This window comes from Theropithecus gelada, chromosome 16 (genome assembly GCF_003255815.1).
Source record: "Theropithecus gelada isolate Dixy chromosome 16, Tgel_1.0, whole genome shotgun sequence".
NCBI classification, from domain to species: Eukaryota; Metazoa; Chordata; class Mammalia; order Primates; family Cercopithecidae; genus Theropithecus; species Theropithecus gelada.
The window spans coordinates 10,605,835-10,624,494 of NC_037684.1; the positions used below are offsets into that span (position 1 = coordinate 10,605,835).

At 44.9% G+C, this 18,660-nt stretch overlaps 2 protein-coding genes across 3 annotated transcripts in view; one reads left to right on the forward strand and one right to left on the reverse strand.

Moving 5' to 3' along the window:
• Positions 1–5,440, reverse strand: part of TADA2A (transcriptional adaptor 2A) — a 72,322-nt gene extending 66,882 nt beyond the window's left edge. Inside the window, exons 1-2 of the mRNA XM_025363539.1 lie at positions 5,371–5,440; positions 341–457 (exon numbers count right to left, since the gene is read on the reverse strand). Coding sequence (XP_025219324.1) covers positions 341–365 — 25 coding nt within the window. The 5' untranslated portion in view covers positions 366–457; positions 5,371–5,440. The remainder of the gene's footprint in view (positions 1–340; positions 458–5,370) is intronic.
• Positions 5,441–5,508: 68 nt separating this feature from the next.
• The window catches only part of ACACA (acetyl-CoA carboxylase alpha), a 326,928-nt gene continuing 313,776 nt past the window's right edge, over positions 5,509–18,660 (forward strand). For both annotated transcript variants that reach the window (XM_025361321.1, XM_025361319.1), the window contains exon 1: positions 5,509–6,060. Coding sequence is in view for 1 of the 2 variants with exons in the window: in XM_025361319.1 (XP_025217104.1) it covers positions 6,023–6,060 (38 nt within the window). In the remaining variant the exon portion in view is untranslated. The remainder of the gene's footprint in view (positions 6,061–18,660) is intronic.

Below are 18,660 nucleotides of genomic sequence, written 5' to 3' on the forward strand. Positions count from 1 at the left end.
ACCTGAAGGCCAGGAGTGGTGGCTCACACCTGTAATCCCAGCACTTTGGGAGCCCGAGGTGGGCAGATCACCTGAGGTCGCGAGTTCAAGACCAGCCTGGCCACCATGGTGAAACCCTATCTCTACTGAAAATTTAAAAAAAAAATTAGCTGGGTGTGGTGGCGTGCACCTGTAGTCCCAGTTACTCTCAGGAGGCTGAGGCAGGAGAATCGTTTAAAGCCAGGAAGCAGAGGCTGCAGTGAGCCAAGATCATGCCACTGCACTCCAGCCTAGGCGACACAGGGAAAGTCCATCTCAAGAAAATAATAAGTCACCTGAGACTTGTTCCCACTGTACTTACTGCTAAAGGAACCCAAACGGTCCATTCCCTAATAGGCAACGAGTGCTGCTTTGGTCTTCCTCAGCACAGAACTTCTTCAAGACTTCAGAACTGGCCAACACATACAACAAAGCTTTCCTGTGAGCAAACAAAAGTGGCACATGGATCAGAAAATCATTCAAAGGGACACGATAAAGAGAAGGTATGCAACATACTCAGCTCTGCCACATCTTAGCTTTGTAATGCTGAAAAATTATTCTACCTCTGAAAACCTGTTTCTTCCTCTGTAAAGCGGGTATAATGGTGCCTACCTTCCAAAGTTGTGAGAATTAAATGTCATAATCAAATATCATAATCCATATAAATAATGTAGCATGGTACCTGGTCCTTTATAAATGCTGCATATTTGTTTTTTTTATGAAGAAGGATTTGGGTCTGTGGGGCAGGGAGGGTGGAAGGGGCAAATGCTATATATTTCTAATAAACAACTGTTGGCTTTCTCTACTCAGCATCATTTCTCTCCTTAGCCACCATCTTTATTTGGGAAACTGACCCTTCCACATTTCATGTGGTTATGGTGGGGCTGCCAATCACAATACCCCATTACCCACCCCTGACAAAAGCTAAAGCAACCAGGTCTCTTCTTCCAGAAATCTGGATCTTGAGTAAGACATGAAAGGACAGAAGGCAGCTGGAGCTCAGTCATTCACTAGAATTCATTCCAAGAATTCAGTCCATGTGCTCTGGCTGTTGAGATCCCTAGCCCCAGGTGGCTCAACTGTTTAACTCTTCTCTCATTTCTCTATTTTTAATAAACTTTAATAAACTCAACTTTAATAATAAATCTGAACAAGTTTCTGTAAGTACAAACCAAAAAACCCTATCTATTACAACATACATTTGTTCCTTACTCTTTCAACAAGTACGTAACAGGGCCAGGCACAGTGGCTCATGCCTGTAATCCCAGCACTCTGGGAGGCTGAGGTGATAGGATTACTAGGGCCCAGGAGTTCAAGACCAGCCTGGGCACCATAGGGAGACCCCCATCTCTTTAAAAAAAAAAAAAGTTAACTGGGTACAGAGGCCCTTGCCTATGGTCGCAGCTACTCAGAAGGATGAGGTGGAACACTTGGGCCTGGGAGGTTGAGGATGCAGTGAGCCACCACTGCACTCCAGTTTGGAGGACAGACCAAATCTCTTTTTCTTTTTTTTGGATACAGAGTCTGGCTCTGTTGCCCAGGATGGAGTACTCACTGCAACCTCTACCTCCCAGGTTCAAGGGATTCTCCTTCTCCATTTGGTTCTCATTTTTGTTTCTCGTGTCTTGTGCCTCAGTCTCCTGAGTAGCTGGGATTACAAGCATATGCCACCACCACACCTGGATAATTGTTTTGCATTTTTTGGAGAGACAGGGTTTCACCATGTTGGCCAGGCTGGTCTTGAACTCTTGGCCTCAAGTGATCCGCCCCCCCCTTGGCCTCCAAAAGTGCTGGAGTGCTAGGATTACAGGTGTGAGCTGCCATGCCTGACCCAAAGTATCTTCTTTGAAACAGAAATGAAGTAATGTTTTACACTAAGTCAAAAAATAACCCCTCTTCTGTACACTCACCACTGTTTTTTTGGTGGGGGGGTGTGTGTGTGTGTGAGTGTTTGAGACTAAGTCCTGCTCGTTACCTAGGCTGGAGTGCAATGGCACGATCTCAGCTCACTGCAACCTCCGCTCCCAGGTTCAAGTCAGGCTCAGCCTTCCAAAGTAGCTGGGATTACAGGCGCCGGCCACCACGCCCGGCTAATTTTTGTATTTTTAGTAGAGACGGGGTTTCACCATGTTGGTCAAGCTGGTCTCAAACTCCTGACCTCAGGTGATCTGCCCATCTCAGCCTCCCCAAGTGCTGGGATTACAGGCATGAGCCACAGCGCCCGGCCCACTCACAGCTTTTTATCTAGCATTTTTCACATTCTACTTTGTGAGTATTACTTCTGAATGTGTATTTTCCCCCAATTTTAAATTAAGTGAAAGCAGGCTGGGTATGGTAGCTCATGCCTGTAACTCCAGTACTTTGGGAGGCTGAGGCAGGTGAATCTCCTGAGGTCAGGAGTTTCAGACCAGCCTGGAGCAACACAGTGAGACCCCCATCTCTAAAAAATTAGCTTGACATGGTGGCGGGTGCCTATAATCCCAGCTACTCGGGAGGCTGAGGCATGAGAGTTGCTTGAACCCGGCAGGTGGAGGTTGCAGAGAGCCAAGATTGTGCCACTGCACTCCAGCCTGGGCTACAGTGGAAGATCCTGTCTCAAAAATAAATAATAAATAAATAAGTGAAAGCAGAGAATATATCGGATACATATTTGCGTTCTTTTAAAATGCCAAGCATACAGGAGGAATACAATAAACACATAGTAGTGGACCAATAAATGTTAGTTCTACAAAAGGTTAATTCATCTTTAGTTTTTCTGAAGTGATTTTTTTCACCCTGGTAATTTTTAGCTTGGAGAATAATTCATCACTAAGTGTGGGCAACATTCCACTAACGCTGCCGTCAAAGAACTTTTCCTTTTTGGGGTGGGGTAGGTCTCCTTTGCTGTTGTCTCAGGAAAAGTTGAGCTCTGAAGAAAAATGAGTCTAGCAAGGGTGTATTATGAACGCAGCAATCAAATAACGGCCAAATTTACTGAACTTTTTCCATTTGCTAGGTACCCGCGGGTACCTCGGTGTGGGGATTCTTTGAATCCTCACTCCCACACTCCTGGGGCAAGCTGCTTTTTCAAAAGAAAACAAGCTCTGAAAGAGTATGTTACTTGCGCAGTGTCTTACAAGTAAAGGATAGCAGTGTCATTTCAAACACAGATGTCAAGGCTGGTAGTGGTGGCTCACGCCTGTAATTGCAGCACTTTAGGAGGCCAAGGCGGCAGATCATCTGCAGTCGGGAGTTCCAGATCAGCCTGACCAACACGGAGAAACCCTGTCTCTACTAAAAATACAAAATTAGCTGGGCGTGGTGGTACATGCCTGTAATCACAGCTACTTGGGAGGCTGAGGCAAGAGAACTGCTTGAACCCGGGAGACAGAGGTTGCTGAGAGCCGAGAACGCGTCGCTGCACTCCAGCCTAAGCAACTCAGGTTGCAAAGTGCAAAACTCCGTTCAAAAAAAACAGATGTCCAGTAAAGGATGCAGTCAATATGGACTGATCAACACTCAAAACAGCACAGCAGGAGGCCAGGCGCGGTGGCTTATGCTTGTAATCCCAGTACTCTGGGAGTCCCAGGTGGGCAGATCACCTGAGGTCAAGAGTTCAAGAGCAGCCTGCCCAACACAGCGAAACCCCGGCTCTACTAAAATTACAAAAAGTAGGCCGGGCGCGGTGGCTCACGCCTGTAATCCCAGCACTTTGGGAGACCAAGGCGGGTGGATCATGAGGTCAGGAGATTGAGACCATCCTGCTAACACGGTGAAATCCTGTCTCTACTAAAAATACAAAAAATTAGCCGGGCGTGGTGGCGGGCGCCTGTAGTCCCAGCTACTCGGGAAGCTGAGGCAGGAGAATGGCGTGAACCCAGGAGGCGGAGCTTGCAGTGAGCCTAGATCGCGCCACTGCACTCCAGCCTGGGAGACAGAGCAAGACTCCGTCTCAGAAAAAAAAAAAAAAGGCCGGGCGCGGTGGCTCAAGCCTGTAATCCCAGCACTTTGGGAGGCCGAGACGGGCGGATCACGAGGTCAGGAGATCGAGACCATCCTGGCTAACACAGTGAAACCCCGTCTCTACTAAAAAATACAAAAAAAAAAAATAGCCGGGCGAGGTGGCGGGCGCCTGTAGTCCCAGCTATAGGGAGGCTGAGGCAGGAGAATGGCGTAAACCTGGGAGGCGGAGCTTGCAGTGAGCTGAGATCCGGCCACTGCACTCCAGCCTGGGCGACAGTGCAAGACTCCCTCTCAAAAAAAAAAAAAAAAAAAAAAACACAAAAAAGAAAAATAGCCAGGCGTGGTGGCGGGCGCCTGTAATCCAGGTACTCGGAAGGCTGAGGCAGGAGAATCGCTTCAACCCGGGAAGCGGAGGTTGCAGTGAGTTGAGATGGCGCCATTGCACGCCAGTCTGGGCTAAAGAGAGAGATTCCATCTCAAAAAAAAAAAAAAATTGTAGGGCCGCGCGCGGTGGCTCACGCCTGCAATCCCAGCACTTTGGGACGCCAAGGCGGAAGGATCATTTAAGGTCACGAGTTCGAGAACAGCCTGGCCAACATGGTGAAACCCCACCTCTACTAAAAATACAAAAATTAGCTGGGCGTGGTGGCACGAGAATCGCTTAAGCGATTCTGGGAGGCGGAGGTTGCAGTGAGTTAAAATCGTGCCACTGCACTGCATTACAGCCTAGGAGAAAATTTAAAAAAAAAAAAGCAAAAAAAGCACAATATTGCAGTCTGCAGAACCTTCTTTCTCCTCCTTTCACAAGAGACCACATTCTGACACCAACTTCCGTGGAAGCACAGGAGTCAGCTCCAAACTAACAATCGCCAAATTCGAATCAGTTACCGGGTGAAGTGAGACACTATGCCGGGCAGGAGTCCACGCGGGGAGGAGAAAAGGCGCAGGCTCCGGAGGTGTGGAGCCAACGTTCAAATCCTTACGAGGTGGGACCAGCCTGGGCCAGTCATTTTACCTGCGCCTCGGCTCTAACAGGGTACTGAAATACCTACTTTGGAGGGCCTGCTAAGAAATTCAAATGGTCTGGTCAGGGGCATCACGCACAGTGGCCGTCCTTGGTAGAGCCACGCGCTCCAGGGCTGAGCGTGGAATGGCGAGGCTGGGGCACTGCGGCACCGCCCAGACGCGGGGCGGGCACCAGGGGTCAGGCCGGGTCCCGCGCCGCCCTCCCCCACAGCGCGGCGAGGCCCGGCACCACCCGCCCGCCAGCCCGGCGCGTCCCGCCCGCCGTTGAGGCCCGCAGCCCGCGCCTCCTCCCCTGGCGCACCTCGCGGCCCCCGCTTCCCCGTAGTTCCGCTAGAGGGGCTCGCTCCCCGCCACCCGCCAACCCAGCGCTGCCTCGCGCCTCACCTCGCCGAGTCCGCCTAATCCGCGCCAAAGAGCCGCCGGTCGCGCGCGCCTCCGGGCTTTGCGTGCGCGCTCCCGGGCGGCGCAGTGGCGAGCGCGCTTCGTGCCGCGCGCCCGCCGCCTCCGCCCCTCGGCTGTGGAGGCCCCCAGCGGGTGCTGAGCGCCAGCCACCGCCCCCTTGGCCTTTTCCCGGCCACCGCCCGGCGCCCGTCGCTGTCCCTGTGCCTGAGGACTGGGAGGATGGGGCTAAGCCGCTTGCCTGACTTTTGATCCGCCAAGTAATCACTTTGTCCGTGTGGCGCGTGGCCCGTTGCCGGAGGCTTCCCCGCGCGTGGGGCCGTTTGGTCCCCTCCGGAGTGCGGTGAGGCGGGCCAAGCCGGGACTGCCTGGGTTTGGGGATAACGTTCCCACCCCCACCCCTGTTGCAGCAAGGGAAATTGAGGCTGAGGAAACTGGGCCCAGGGACGGCGAGCCGTGGCTGCCTCTCCAGTCCGGGCCCTGAAGGGCTGCTCGTGGATGAACCAGACTGATTTTTAAGGGGTGAAGAGGGTGCGTTTCAATCAGATGCTTCTGGAACGTCGAAATTGTCTTCTTTGGAAAGAACCATCCCCTCTTTGGGCTTCAGAGGCCCAAATTGAGGCGCAATGATGAGAGGATGTGGTGGTCTACTCTGATGTCAATCTTGAGGGCTAGGTATGTCCCAACATCTCTTATTACTGCTGCTAATGATGATCCTAATAGCTACCATTTGTCGAGTACTTGTTGCATGCCAGACGTTGCACAAAGCAGGTTACACATATGGTCTCATTTAAAACTTGTGAGGTAGGCACCTGTTGTTATCCCCATTTTCCAGGTGAAGAAATCTAGGCACTGACATATAACTTGGAATCACACTGCTAGGAGGTACTGGGGAAGGGAAATCAAACCATGGTTTATCTCAAGTATGTAACTGTTACATCTATTTAGAAGTCTGCCTTTGATAAATTTGCCCAGAATTCACTTACACTTTATGCCTGTGTGAACCCTTTCATTCTTTTTTGGTATATGCATAATACAAGTTCATTCTTTTTTTTTTTTTTTTTTTGAGACGGAGTCTGGCTCTGTCGCCCAGGCTGGAGTGCAGTGGCCGGATCTTGTATTTAACCTGTCATAGCAAAGATGACTAAGTGCCTTATTCCCTCACTAAATATCTCTGTAAAGGAACCTGAGAAATCACCTTTTTTCCTCTTTAAGCCGTAAATTTATATTAATAATATCCAAATCCATGTTGAAGCAGTATTTTTGAAGATTGACCTTCAGGATAAACTAATAGCACAATCTTCATACTCTTTCATTCTTAACTAACTGAAAAGGTTGACTTTTGTACTAGAAACCCAACGAAGAAAACTTGTATCTTGTCAAGCTAGGTAACCTGGCTGCCATTGACTGAGACCAAAATATCCCAGCAGTTTGTCCTCAGCTGCTAAGCTGCTATGGTTAGAATCAAAAGTAGAGTTTCTGGCCTGGTGCGGTGGCTCATGCCTGTAATCTCAACACTTTGAGAGTCCTAGGTGGGAAAATTGCTTGAGCTCAGGAGTTCAAGACTAAACTGGATAACATAGTGAGAGTTCGACTCTACAAAAAAATAGAAAAATTAACTGGGCACGGTAGCACACGCCTGTGGTCCCAGCTACTTGGGAGGCTGAGATGAGAGAATTACTTGAGCTTAGACAGTTGAGGCTATAGTGACACGTGATTGTGCCACTTTACTCCAGCCTGGGCAACAGAGTGAGACCTCGTCTGGAGGAAAAAAAAAAAAAAAAAAAAAGGTGAAGAGACAACCTACGGAATGGGAGAAAATATTCATGATCCCTACATCAGATAAGTGGGCAAGGGCCCGAAAAGACATTGCCCAAAAGAAGACATGCAAGTAGCATGGGAGGCCGAGGCGGGTGGATCACCTGAGGTCAGGAGTTTCAGACCAGCCAGGCCAACCTGGTGAAACTCTGTCTCTACTAAAAATACAAAAATTAGCTGGGCATGGTGGCGGGCACCTGTATTCCCAACTACTCAGGAGGCTGAGGCAGGAGAATCACTTGAACCCAGGAGGCAGAGGTTGCAGTGAGCCAAGATCGCACTCCAGCCTGGGTAACAGCGAGACTCCGTCTCAAAAAAAAAATAAAAAAGAAGACATGCAAGTAACTAACTGGTATGTGGAAAAAAATGTTCAACATCACTAATCATCGGGGAAATGTGAATTAAAACTACCATGAGATATCACCTCACACCTGTCAGAATGATGATTATAAAAAAGTGAGATAAGCATTGGCAAGGATGTGGAGAAAAACCCTGTACACTGTCAGTGGGAATGTAAATTAGTACAGCCATTTTGGAAAATAGTATGGAGGTTCCTTAAACATTTTTAAATAGAACTATAGAACTACCATATGATCCAATAATCCACTTCTGGGTATATATCCAAAGGAAGTGAAATCTACATGTCAAGGTATCTGTACTCCCATATCCATTGCAGCGTTATTCACCATAGCCAAGACATGGAAACAGCCTACATGTACACCAATGGATGAATGAATAAACAAAATGTGAGAGAGAGATATATATGTGTGTGTATGTGTGTGTATATATGTGTATATATGTATGTGTATATATATACACACACATACATATACACACACACAATGGAATACTGTTCAGCTTTAAAAAATAAAGAAAGCCTGTCATTTGCAACAACATAGATGAACCTGGAGGACATTATGCTAAGTGAAATAAGCCAGGCACAGAAAGACAAATACTGCTTAATCTCACTTATGTGTAGCATCTAAATAAGTCAGGCTCATAGAAGTAGCAGAATAGAGGTTACCAGGGGATGAGAGAGAAAGAACTGGAAGATTTTGGCCGAAGGATACAAAATTTCAGTTAGACAGGAGGAATAAGTGCAGGAGATCTATTATACTATATGGTGACAATAGTTAAAAATATATACTTGAGGCCAGGCGCCGTGGCTCACACCTGTAATCCAAGGACTTTGGGGGGCCAAGGAGGGTGGGTCATCTGAGGTCAGGGGTTTGAGAGCAGCCTGGCCCACATGGTGAAACCCCATCTCTACTAAAAATATAAAAATTAGCCAGGCATGGTGGTGCATAACTGTAATCCCAACTGCTCAGGAGGCTGAGGCATGAGAATCACTGGAACCTGGAAGGCAGAGGTTGCAGTGAGCCAAGATTGCACCACTGCACTCCAGCCTGGGCAACAGAGCAAGACCCTGTCTCAAAAACAAAAACAAACAAACTATATATATGTGTGTGTATATATACGTATATATGTGTATATATGTGTATATATATACGTGTGTGTGTGTGTGTATATATATATACACTTGAAAATTGCTAAGAGAGTAGATTTTGATTATTCTTACCACAGAAAAAAATAAGTATTTGCGGTAATGGGTATATTTTGCGGTAATGGATGTGTTAATTAGCTTGATTTAGCCATTCCACAATGTGTATGTCTATCAACACATGTTGTACATCATGAATATACACAATTTTTATTTGTCAAAAAGTGTTTATGCCATAAGTAAATTAAATAAAATATATTTCTTAGAATGTTATTTATAAAAACAAAGCAAAAAAACAGATCTGTCCAAATATAACTAATAAACTGACTCTCATTATTTAACACTCAAGAGTTGGCTGGTATCAGGACTTTCATAATGCCACGGCCATTAAACAGTTTTCATGAATCCAGACCTTCGTTACCCATCTCTTCTGCTTCTCCCTCACCTTATGGACTTCTTTCTCATGTACATAGAGTGCAGAATATCTGTCTCATGAGTCAACAGCCTTTGGGCAGAACCCAAAAAATTAGATGAACTAGAAACATATTGTTGCTAAGTGGCTCCGTTTATCAGACAATTCTAAAATGCCTACTAGGCTGCCTAGCTGCATACTTTTCCGCCTAATGTACAGGACCTCCACCTTGTGACTGTCAAAACAGGCTCCTAAATTATTTTGCATCATTTGGTGACAGGCAGTCTATACTCTTTTGCAACCAACAGGTAACCAATAAATGTTTGGAATATACAAGGAACATGGCATTGTTTAATATAATTGAAAAAGCAAGCTCGGACTTTGAAACTTTCCTGAATTTGAATTCTGTCTCCACTCCTTAATCACCTTTAAAAATTTAGGGCATGACGTGGTGGCTTATGCCTGTAAACACAGCACTTTGGGAGACCGAGGCGGGCGGATCACTTGAGATCAGGTGTTTGAGACCAGCCTGGCCAACATGGTAAAACCCCATCTCTACTAAAAATATAAAAAATTAGCCGGGCATGGTGATGCATGCTTATAATCCCAACTCCTTGGGAGGCTGAGGCAGGAGAATCGCTTGAACCCAGGAGGCAGAGTTTGCCATGAGCCAAGATCCCACCATTGTACTCCAGTATGGGCAACAAGAGTGAAACTCCATCTGAAAAAACAAAAAGAATTTAGGAAAGTTATTATCTTCCTGCATATCTTTTCTCCTCCTATGTAAAATGAAAATAATAATGTCTAATTCATAAGAGTTTCATAAGGACATGATGAAAGCCTGATGCAGTAGCTCACGCCTGTAATCCCAGCACTTTGAGAGGCCGATGTGGGCGGGTCACTTGAGGTCAGTAGTTCAAGACTAGCCTGGCCAACATGGTGAAACCCCGTCTCTACTAAAAATACGAAAACTAGCTGGGCGTGGTGGCATGCACCTGTAATCCCAGCTACCCGGGAGGCTGAGGTGTGAGAATCACTTGAACCCGGGAGGCAGAGGTTGCAGTGAGGCATGATCGCTCTGTCCCCGACTCTAACCTGGGGGACAGAGCGAGACTCAGTCTAAAAAAAAAAAAAAAAGGAGAGAGTGAGATGATATATGTGTGTATAATACTACCTTGTTCATGGTGGGAGTCAAATACATATAATTTTAATTCTAGAAGTGCTCCACAGGATCATCCTGGGGCTTATTTAGAAGTTGTTCTAGGTAGGTTAACTAGTGCTCATCATAGAATTTTTCATTGTTTAAATAAAAAACTCTTATCAACTCTAAACCTATAGGTTTCAAGAACAACAGCCAAATAACAGAATTTTTTTTTGCTGGCAGTTTCTTCAGGATTTTCCTCACTATAGAATACTAAGGAAAGTATATGTTATCTCACAGGTCGCAGGACAAATGTGTAGTTGCAATACAGGATGGAGGATCCAGTCTTGCCTCAAATGGAGAGCAAACTAAGGAGCTATGTCTCATTTAATTAATGCAAATAGTAAACAAACATGCATCATTAGCAATTAACTATAAGACTGTTCCTTAGAGTACAGAGTGAGTACTTTTATTGTAATCAAAACTTACAACAAGATTAGTCTGATGCATATTTAATAACATATGTAATTGTTATGGTGTTGCATTATAATTAGGCCCTACACATTAAATTGTTTACATAAATGACTGTAATTGGTTATTTTTACACAGCCAAACACATAAAGCGTTTGCCTGCTCATTTTATTAATTTTCTGGAATCTATAATCATGCCAAAGAGAACAGTTTATCTGAAATCCTTTACTACTTAATCATGCACTCACAAACACACTATTCAAAATGACACAGCAGGATTTCCCTTGGTACTGAAAATAGCTACTATTCAAGAGTTTCTGTGTATATTCTGTCATTTAATCCCTAAGAAACCCTTTAAGGGAGATGTTGTGACTCCCATTTTACTGATACAGAAGTTGATACTTAAGAGAATGTAAGTAGGCAGCATAGTGGATATTCAGACTACTACCACAATCCCTGACACTACTTTATACCATCTCAGAAGGTAATGGATCACAGCAGAGATATGTAAAATTAGTTTAGGAGAGAGTGGCTCTGAGAAATACAGGATATATACAGTATATCCAAAGGGAGAATGAATCAACCTGAAAAAGAGAGAGGTTAGTCAGGAAAGGAACAGTAATGGAAGGGCTGGAGCTGACTTAGTGCCCGTTCAAGGAAGACAGCCTTGGCCAGTACATTTCAGGCATTATTGCCCCATTATAGCCTACTATATTGTAGAGATACTTATCAGACTAATGCCATCTAATATTTAAATTTTAGAACTAACTCCTGTTATTCTGATTTCTTTTCCTTTTTTGAGACGGAGTCTCCCTCTTGTTGCCCAGGCCGGAGTACACTGGTGCCATCTTGGCTCACTGCAACCTGTGCCTCCCGGGTTCAAGCAATTCTACTGCCTCAGCCCCCCCAAGTAGCTAGAATTACAGGCATGCGCCACCACGCCCGGCTAATTTTTGTGTTTTTAGTAGAGACAGGGTTTCACCATGTTGGTCAGGCTGGTCTCTTACTCCTGACCTCAGGTGATCTGCCCACCTTGGCCTCCCAAAGTGCTGAGATTACAGGCATCAGCCACCACCCCTGGCCTCATTCTAATTTCTTTTCTTTCTTCTTCTTTTTTTTTTTTGTGGTGGAGTTTCGCTCTTGTTGCCTAGGCTGGAGTGCAATGGTGCAGTCTCAGCTCACCACAACCTCTGCCTCCTGGGTTCAAGCAATTTTCCTGCCTCAGCCTCCTGAGTACCTGGGATTACAGGCATCTGCCACCACGCCTGCCTAATTTTGTATTTTTAGTAGAGACAGAATTCCCCATGTTGGCCAGTCTGGTCTTGAACTCCTGACCTCAGGTGATCTACCCACCTCGGCCTCCCAAAGTGCTGGGATTACAGGCGTGAGCCGCAGTGCCCAGCCTCTAATTTATTAAAAAGTAATTATTGTAAGGCCAGGTGTGGCGGCTCATGCCTGTAATCTCAGCACTTTGGGAGGACAAGGCAGGTGAATCACGAGGTCAGGAGTTAGAGACCAGCCTGATCAACATGGTGAAAACCCGTCTCTACTGAAAATACAAATATTAGCCGGGCGTGGTGGTGCGTGCCTGTAATCCCAGCTACTCTGGAGGCTGAGGCAGGAGAATTGCTTGAACCTGGGAGGCGGAGCTTGCAGTGAGCTGAGATGGCGCCATTGCACTCCAGCCTGGGAGACAGAGCAAGACTCCGTCTCAAAAAAAAAAAAAAAAAACAATTATTGTAGGCTGGGCGTGGTGGCTCACGCCTGTAATCCCAGAATTCTGGGAGGCCGAGGTGGGTGGATCACCTGAGGTCCGGAGTTTGAGACCAGCCTGGCCAACATGGTGAAACCCTGTCTCTATTAAAAATACAAAAATCAGCCAGGCGTGGTGCTTGCACGACTGTAATCCCAGCTACTAGGGAGGCTGAGGCAGGAGAATAGCTTGAACCTGGAGGCGGAGTTTGCAGTGAGCCGAGATCACACTATTGCACTCCAGCCTGGGCAACAGAGTGAGACTCCATCTCAAAAAAAAAAAAAAAAAAGTGGTAATTATTGTAGGGGTTAAGCTAATGTTTTTCAAGTTTTTTAAGTCATTATTACCAGCCCTAAAGAACCTTTTTAGACATATACGTCTCCCCCACAAAGTTTTAATACCACAGATAAACTATATGTATGTTTATGTACTATATATATGTATTTTGTACATAAAAAGACTTAGGTTTTTTTGCCCCTTAGGATAAGACTTTTTCCCCCCACCTTTTTGAGTGCATGGGTTACACAATGATGCATGAATGATTTGGCTTCCCCCATAGAACTACCTTCAGATTCAAAACATGCTTTATGCAAAGGATAGTATTTCCGTACATATGACAATTATTATTTCTAACTGTAAGTTAAATTCTGTACATATGACATTTATAATTCTCATAAACTAATAAACTAATTGATAGTTTTACTTTTGAGCTTGCTTAGTGTGATTCTGCTCCTAAATAAGGGGGTTATTCTCTATGTGTGGAAAATTTGGGTTTCAAAGCCTGTAAAATAGCATGAGAGGTCTTTTGATAGCCTGCTAGCTTTCACCAAGCCTTTTTGCTTGAAACTTCTAGAGCATTCTTAGTTGTTCATTCCTTCATTTAGTAAGTATTGAGTCCTATTATAGGCCAAGGACTGTGCCAGGTACTAGGGATTCAAAGACTAATAAAATAGCGTGCCCTCCAGAAGCAGCTCACTGTCCAGTTGGGGAGACAGATATGCACACAAATATTACAATACAAAGTAATATGTACTGTAACAGAGATATGCTAGAGATACTAAGAGCTCCAAGAAAAGATTAGTTTATTTTAGGGAGAATTAAGTGGTAGAACTCTATAAAGTGATGAGTTAAATCTTGCAGAAGAATGAGGAAGAAATTCCAAGCAGAAAGAACAAATTATATAAGGCCCCAGAAGTATGAAATAGCATGGCCAGTTTGGTCTTTGTGACTGGAGTGCAGAGAGTAAGAAACAGGAAGACCCCTCCTAAAGTAGAGAAACTTGCACAGGTAGAGATTAGACTATAGAGGGCTTTATACTTTATTTATAAGGCTATGGGGAACCAGTGAAACATTTTTAATTGGGGAGTGATGCTATCACTAATCTGGGCTTTATCTTTCCAACCACTGGTGTGGCTTGAGAAGTGGCAAGATTAAAAGCCTGGAGTTATAGCAGTCCAAGTGAGAGATGGTGAGAGCCTGAACATCATTGGAATGGGAACGATGAAGAAGAAATTGATTAAAGATATTTAAGAAGTAGTTAATTAGAGGGAGAAGAGAGAGGAAGGTGGTAGGATTAGAGATAATCTTCAGATGTCCAGCTGAGGTGGATACTGATGCTACTCACCCAGAGAGAGACAGCAGAGGGCAAAGCACAAACATGAAGGGAAAAGGGGAGATTTTGTTCTGAATATGTTGAATTTGAGGTGCCTATACAATATACAGGCACTATTCAATAGGTGGATTCAAAAGCCAAGAGAGGCTGGACGCTGTGGCTCACGCTTGTAATCTCAGCACTTTGGGAGGCCGAGGCAGGTGAATCACTTGAGGTCAGGAGTTCAAGAACAGCTTAGCCAACATGGTGAAACCCCGTCTCTACTAAAAATACAAAAAATAGCCAGGCATTGTGGTGAGCACCTGTAATCCCAGCTACTCAGGAGGCTGAAGCAGGAGAATCGCTTGAACCTGAGAGGTGGAGGTTGCAGTGACCTGAGATGGCGCCACTGAACTCCAGCCTGGGCGACAGAGGGCGACTCTGCCTGAAAAAAGGAAAAAGGCCAGGTGCGGTGGGTCACACCTGTAATCCCAGCACTTTGGGAGGCTGAGTTGGGCAGATCACGAGGTCAGGAGATCAAGACCATCCTGGCTAACATGGTGAAACCCCGTCTCTACTAAAAATACAAAAAAAAATTAGCCGGGTGTGGTGGCAGGCACCTGTAGTCTCAGCTACTTGGGAGGCTGAGGCAGGAAAATGGCGTGAGCCCAGGAGGTGGAGCTTGTAGTGAGCCAAGATCACGCCGCTGCACTCCAGCCTGGGCAACAGAGCAAGACTCCACCTCAAAAAAAGTAAAAATTAAAAAATATAATAAAGGAAAAAAATGCCAAGGGAGACATTCAGGATAAATAGATGAGGGAGTGAGCAAGAGATTGATGGAAAATTGGAAGCCACAGGAGAAGACAAGATTGCCTGAACTCATTGAATGGAAAAACCAAAAGAAGGAAAAGTGAAGAATAGAAACTTGGATGACAACAGGTAAGACACAGAAGAGCCCACTAATCCAGAAAGGGAGAAGTAGATTTAAGAGAAAGAAGGAGCAGTAATGGTGGGAGGTGGAACGTAGTCAGCAGAGCATGATTAAGACCACATAGGCCCTAAAAAGGAAATACTATGGGGCTTGCCATGTAATTTTAATTTCAAGTGGATTAAATGTTTAAAGAAAAAAAAAAAAGGCCAGGCGCAGTGGCTCACAGCTGTAATCCCAGCACTTTGTGGGGGCTGAGGCTGGTGGTTCATCTGAGATCAGGAGTTTGAGACCAGCCTGACCAATATAGTGAAACCCCGTCTCTATTAATACAAGAATTAGCTGGGCGTGGTGGCAGGCGCCTGTAGTCCCAGCTACTCGGGAGACTGAGACAAGAGAATTGTTTGAACCTGGGCGGCAGAGGTTGCAGTGAGCCGAGATCACGCCACTGCCCTCCAGCCTGGGCGACAGAGGAAGACTCCTTCTCAAAAAGAAAGAAAAGTTAAGAACTATAAAACTATTAGAAGAGAATATGAGAGAATTCCTACATGATTTTGACATGGGGAAGCAAAAATCTTCCTAAGTATGGCTCAAAATACAGAAGGCATAGAAACAGAAGTTAATAATTTGACTATACAAAACTCAAAATTTCTGCACAGCAAAAAAAAAAAAAAAAATCGTATGTCAAAACATAAATGGGGCCGGGCACGGTGGTTCATGTCTGTAATCCCAGAACTTTGGGAGGCTGAGGTGGGCGGGTCATCTGAGGTCAGGAGTTTGAGACCAGCCTGGCTAGCATGGTGAAAACCTGTCTCTATTAAAAATACAAAAGTTAGCCAGATGTGGTGGTGCATGCCTGTAATCCCAGCTACTAGGGAGGCTGAGGCAGGAGAATAGCTTGAACCCAGGAGGCGTAGGTTGCAGTGAGCCAAGATTGTGCCACTGTACTTAAGCCTGGGTGACACAGCAAGACTCCATCTCCAAAAAAAAAAAAAAAGAAAAGAAAAAAAAACAAACAAAGAACACATAAATGGAAAAATGTTTGCTACTCATATCACAAAAGGCTAATCATCTAATATAAAGAGCTCCTAGAGCAGTGAGCCATGATCATGCCACTGCGCTCTAACCTGTGCAACAGAGTGAGACCCCATCTCACACACACACGTGCACACACACGTACACACACACAGAAGCAGCTCCTAGAAATAGATAAGAAAGAGATCAGCCACTCAATAGAAACATCAATGAAAGACGTAAATAGAGGTTATGTGATGTGTAGTGGTTAACAGTATGGAGATTTTGATGTTACCTACCTATGTCGGAATCCTAGTTATGTCACTTACTAGCTCTATGACCTTCGGCAAGTATCTGATCCTCAACTTCCTCTTCCATAAAATGCAGGTGGTAATTGTAACTACCTCAAAGGAGTAAGTGAGAAAAAGGCCAGTAGTATTTAATAGTAACCTGGTGACTCATGGTAAAAGAAGAAAGGGGACCTAGAAAATGGCTTCTAAATTTCTGGTATCTGGAACCTTGAAACAAAGAGATTCTGGGAAAAGGACCAACCCAATCCCCATCTGTCTGTTTTTTCATTAAGGGCTCGTATTTACTAAGTCGCTACAAAAGCGTGAAACATAGCCCTTTTACACTGTAGAAATACAGTGTAAGATTCATTGTCTCTCTATGAGAGAACCAGGCATCAATGAAATACTACGGAAATACATCATTACCAACAGATGAATACCAGGAAGGAAATTTACACTATAAAACAGTACAGAGGAATCTGATGGAGTTTAGGTCAGACTGAGGAGGTGACTGTTGAGCCAATATCTGAAGGAAGAGTGGAAAGTTACTAGGCTAATAGTAGTGAAGAAGGGGAAAGGGGATGAGAGTAGAAACCATATTCCAGGCAGACAGAACAGCATAAGACTTGAGGAGGGAAAGGAGCTAATCCTTTGCCGCTGAAGCTAGAGAAGGGGAAGAGTGGGGGAGAGGAGACTGGAGGGAGGCAGGCAGATTATCTAGGGCCTTGGCAGTCATCTTGAGGGTTTTGGACTTTATCCTGATAGCAGTGGGAAGTCACTGGAAGTTTTTTAGCCAAAGAGTAACAAGATCAAATCTGTATTTTGAAAAACTGGTTACAATGTGGAGAATTGTATGAAGATTAAACTGAGGCAGGAGAGTGTATGGGGAGACAGATTCTGAGGATATGGTAGTTCAGGCCAATGATATGCTCCCTAAACCGACTTGTTTTCCTAACATTACTGTAGTAGAAGGCAAAGACTGATTCTTACATAGTGAATGTGCATCAATATTAGCTATTATTATTATCTATAGCTAGAGATAAAAGGCTTAAAATTAATCTACCAGGAAGAATGAGTTCATTGGAGTGAAAGGATTTCATTGAAAGCATGGATATGCAAATCAGATTCTTTTCTTTCTAGAACAGGGAGGGAGTTAGAGGAGTTAAAAAGTGATACCACAGGCTGGCCGCGGTGGCTCACGCCTGTAATCTCAGAACTTTGGGAGGCCGAGGCAGGCGAATCACAAGGTCAGGAGTTTGAGACCAGCCTGGCCAACATGCTGAAACCCCGTCTCTACTAAAAATACAAAAAATTAGCTGGGCATGGTGGCAGGCACCTGTAATCCCAGCTACTCAGGGGGCCGAGACAGGAGAATCGCTTGAACCCGGGACGCGGAGGTTGCAGTGAGCCGAGATTGTGCCACTGTACTCCAGCCTAGGCAACAGTGTGAGACTCTGTCTCAAAAAAAAAAAAGAAAAAAAAAAGGCCAGGCATGGTGGCTCACGCCTGTAATCCCAGCACTTTTGGAGGCAGAGGTGAGCAGATCATCTGAGATCGGGAGTTTGAGACAGCCTGACCAATATGGAGAAACCCTATCTCTACTAAAAATACAAAATTAGCTGGGTGTGGTGGCGCATGTCTGTAATCCCAGCTACTTAGGAGGCTGAGGAAGGAAAATCACTTGAACCCGGGAGGCAGAGGTTGTGGTGAGCTGAGATCGTGCCATTGCATTCCAGCCTGGGCAACAAGAGCGAAACTTTGTCTCAAAAAAAAAGGTGATACCACAGCAGGGAGAAGAGGAGGGCAGACAGACTTCCCCAACTGCAGTGTTACTCTAGCACACAAGCTATCTGTTTTGCAAAGATGCTCAACCACACTATTAAATATGGAAATTTATAGAAGAACAACAATAACATTACTTTGCAGACATCAGACTGGCAAACATTTTTAAATCCCAGATTTCCAAGTTAGAGAAATAATGGAATAATGGGTACTGTCTTTACTGCTGATTGTACTGTACTTGGTACAACCACTTTAGAGAGCCACATGTAATCTAGCAAAGTTGAGGATATATGTAAACTGTAGCCCATTAATTCCACTTCTTGGTGTAGTCTCAGACATAAACATGTTCAAGAATATTCACTGTAGAAGAAATAAACTGCTGTCTGATATAATCACATGTATAATTCATCAGTCTTCAAATTTAGTGTGTTTTCTATAGAATATTTGATTCTTCAAGAGGACAATAACAACTTTACCCTATAGCCTACACTGTTTATTTTTCTTTTTCAGTATATTAGGGAGCAAAAATATCCTGAGTTAATCCTCGGAGAGTATTCTGGGCATCATCTTATTC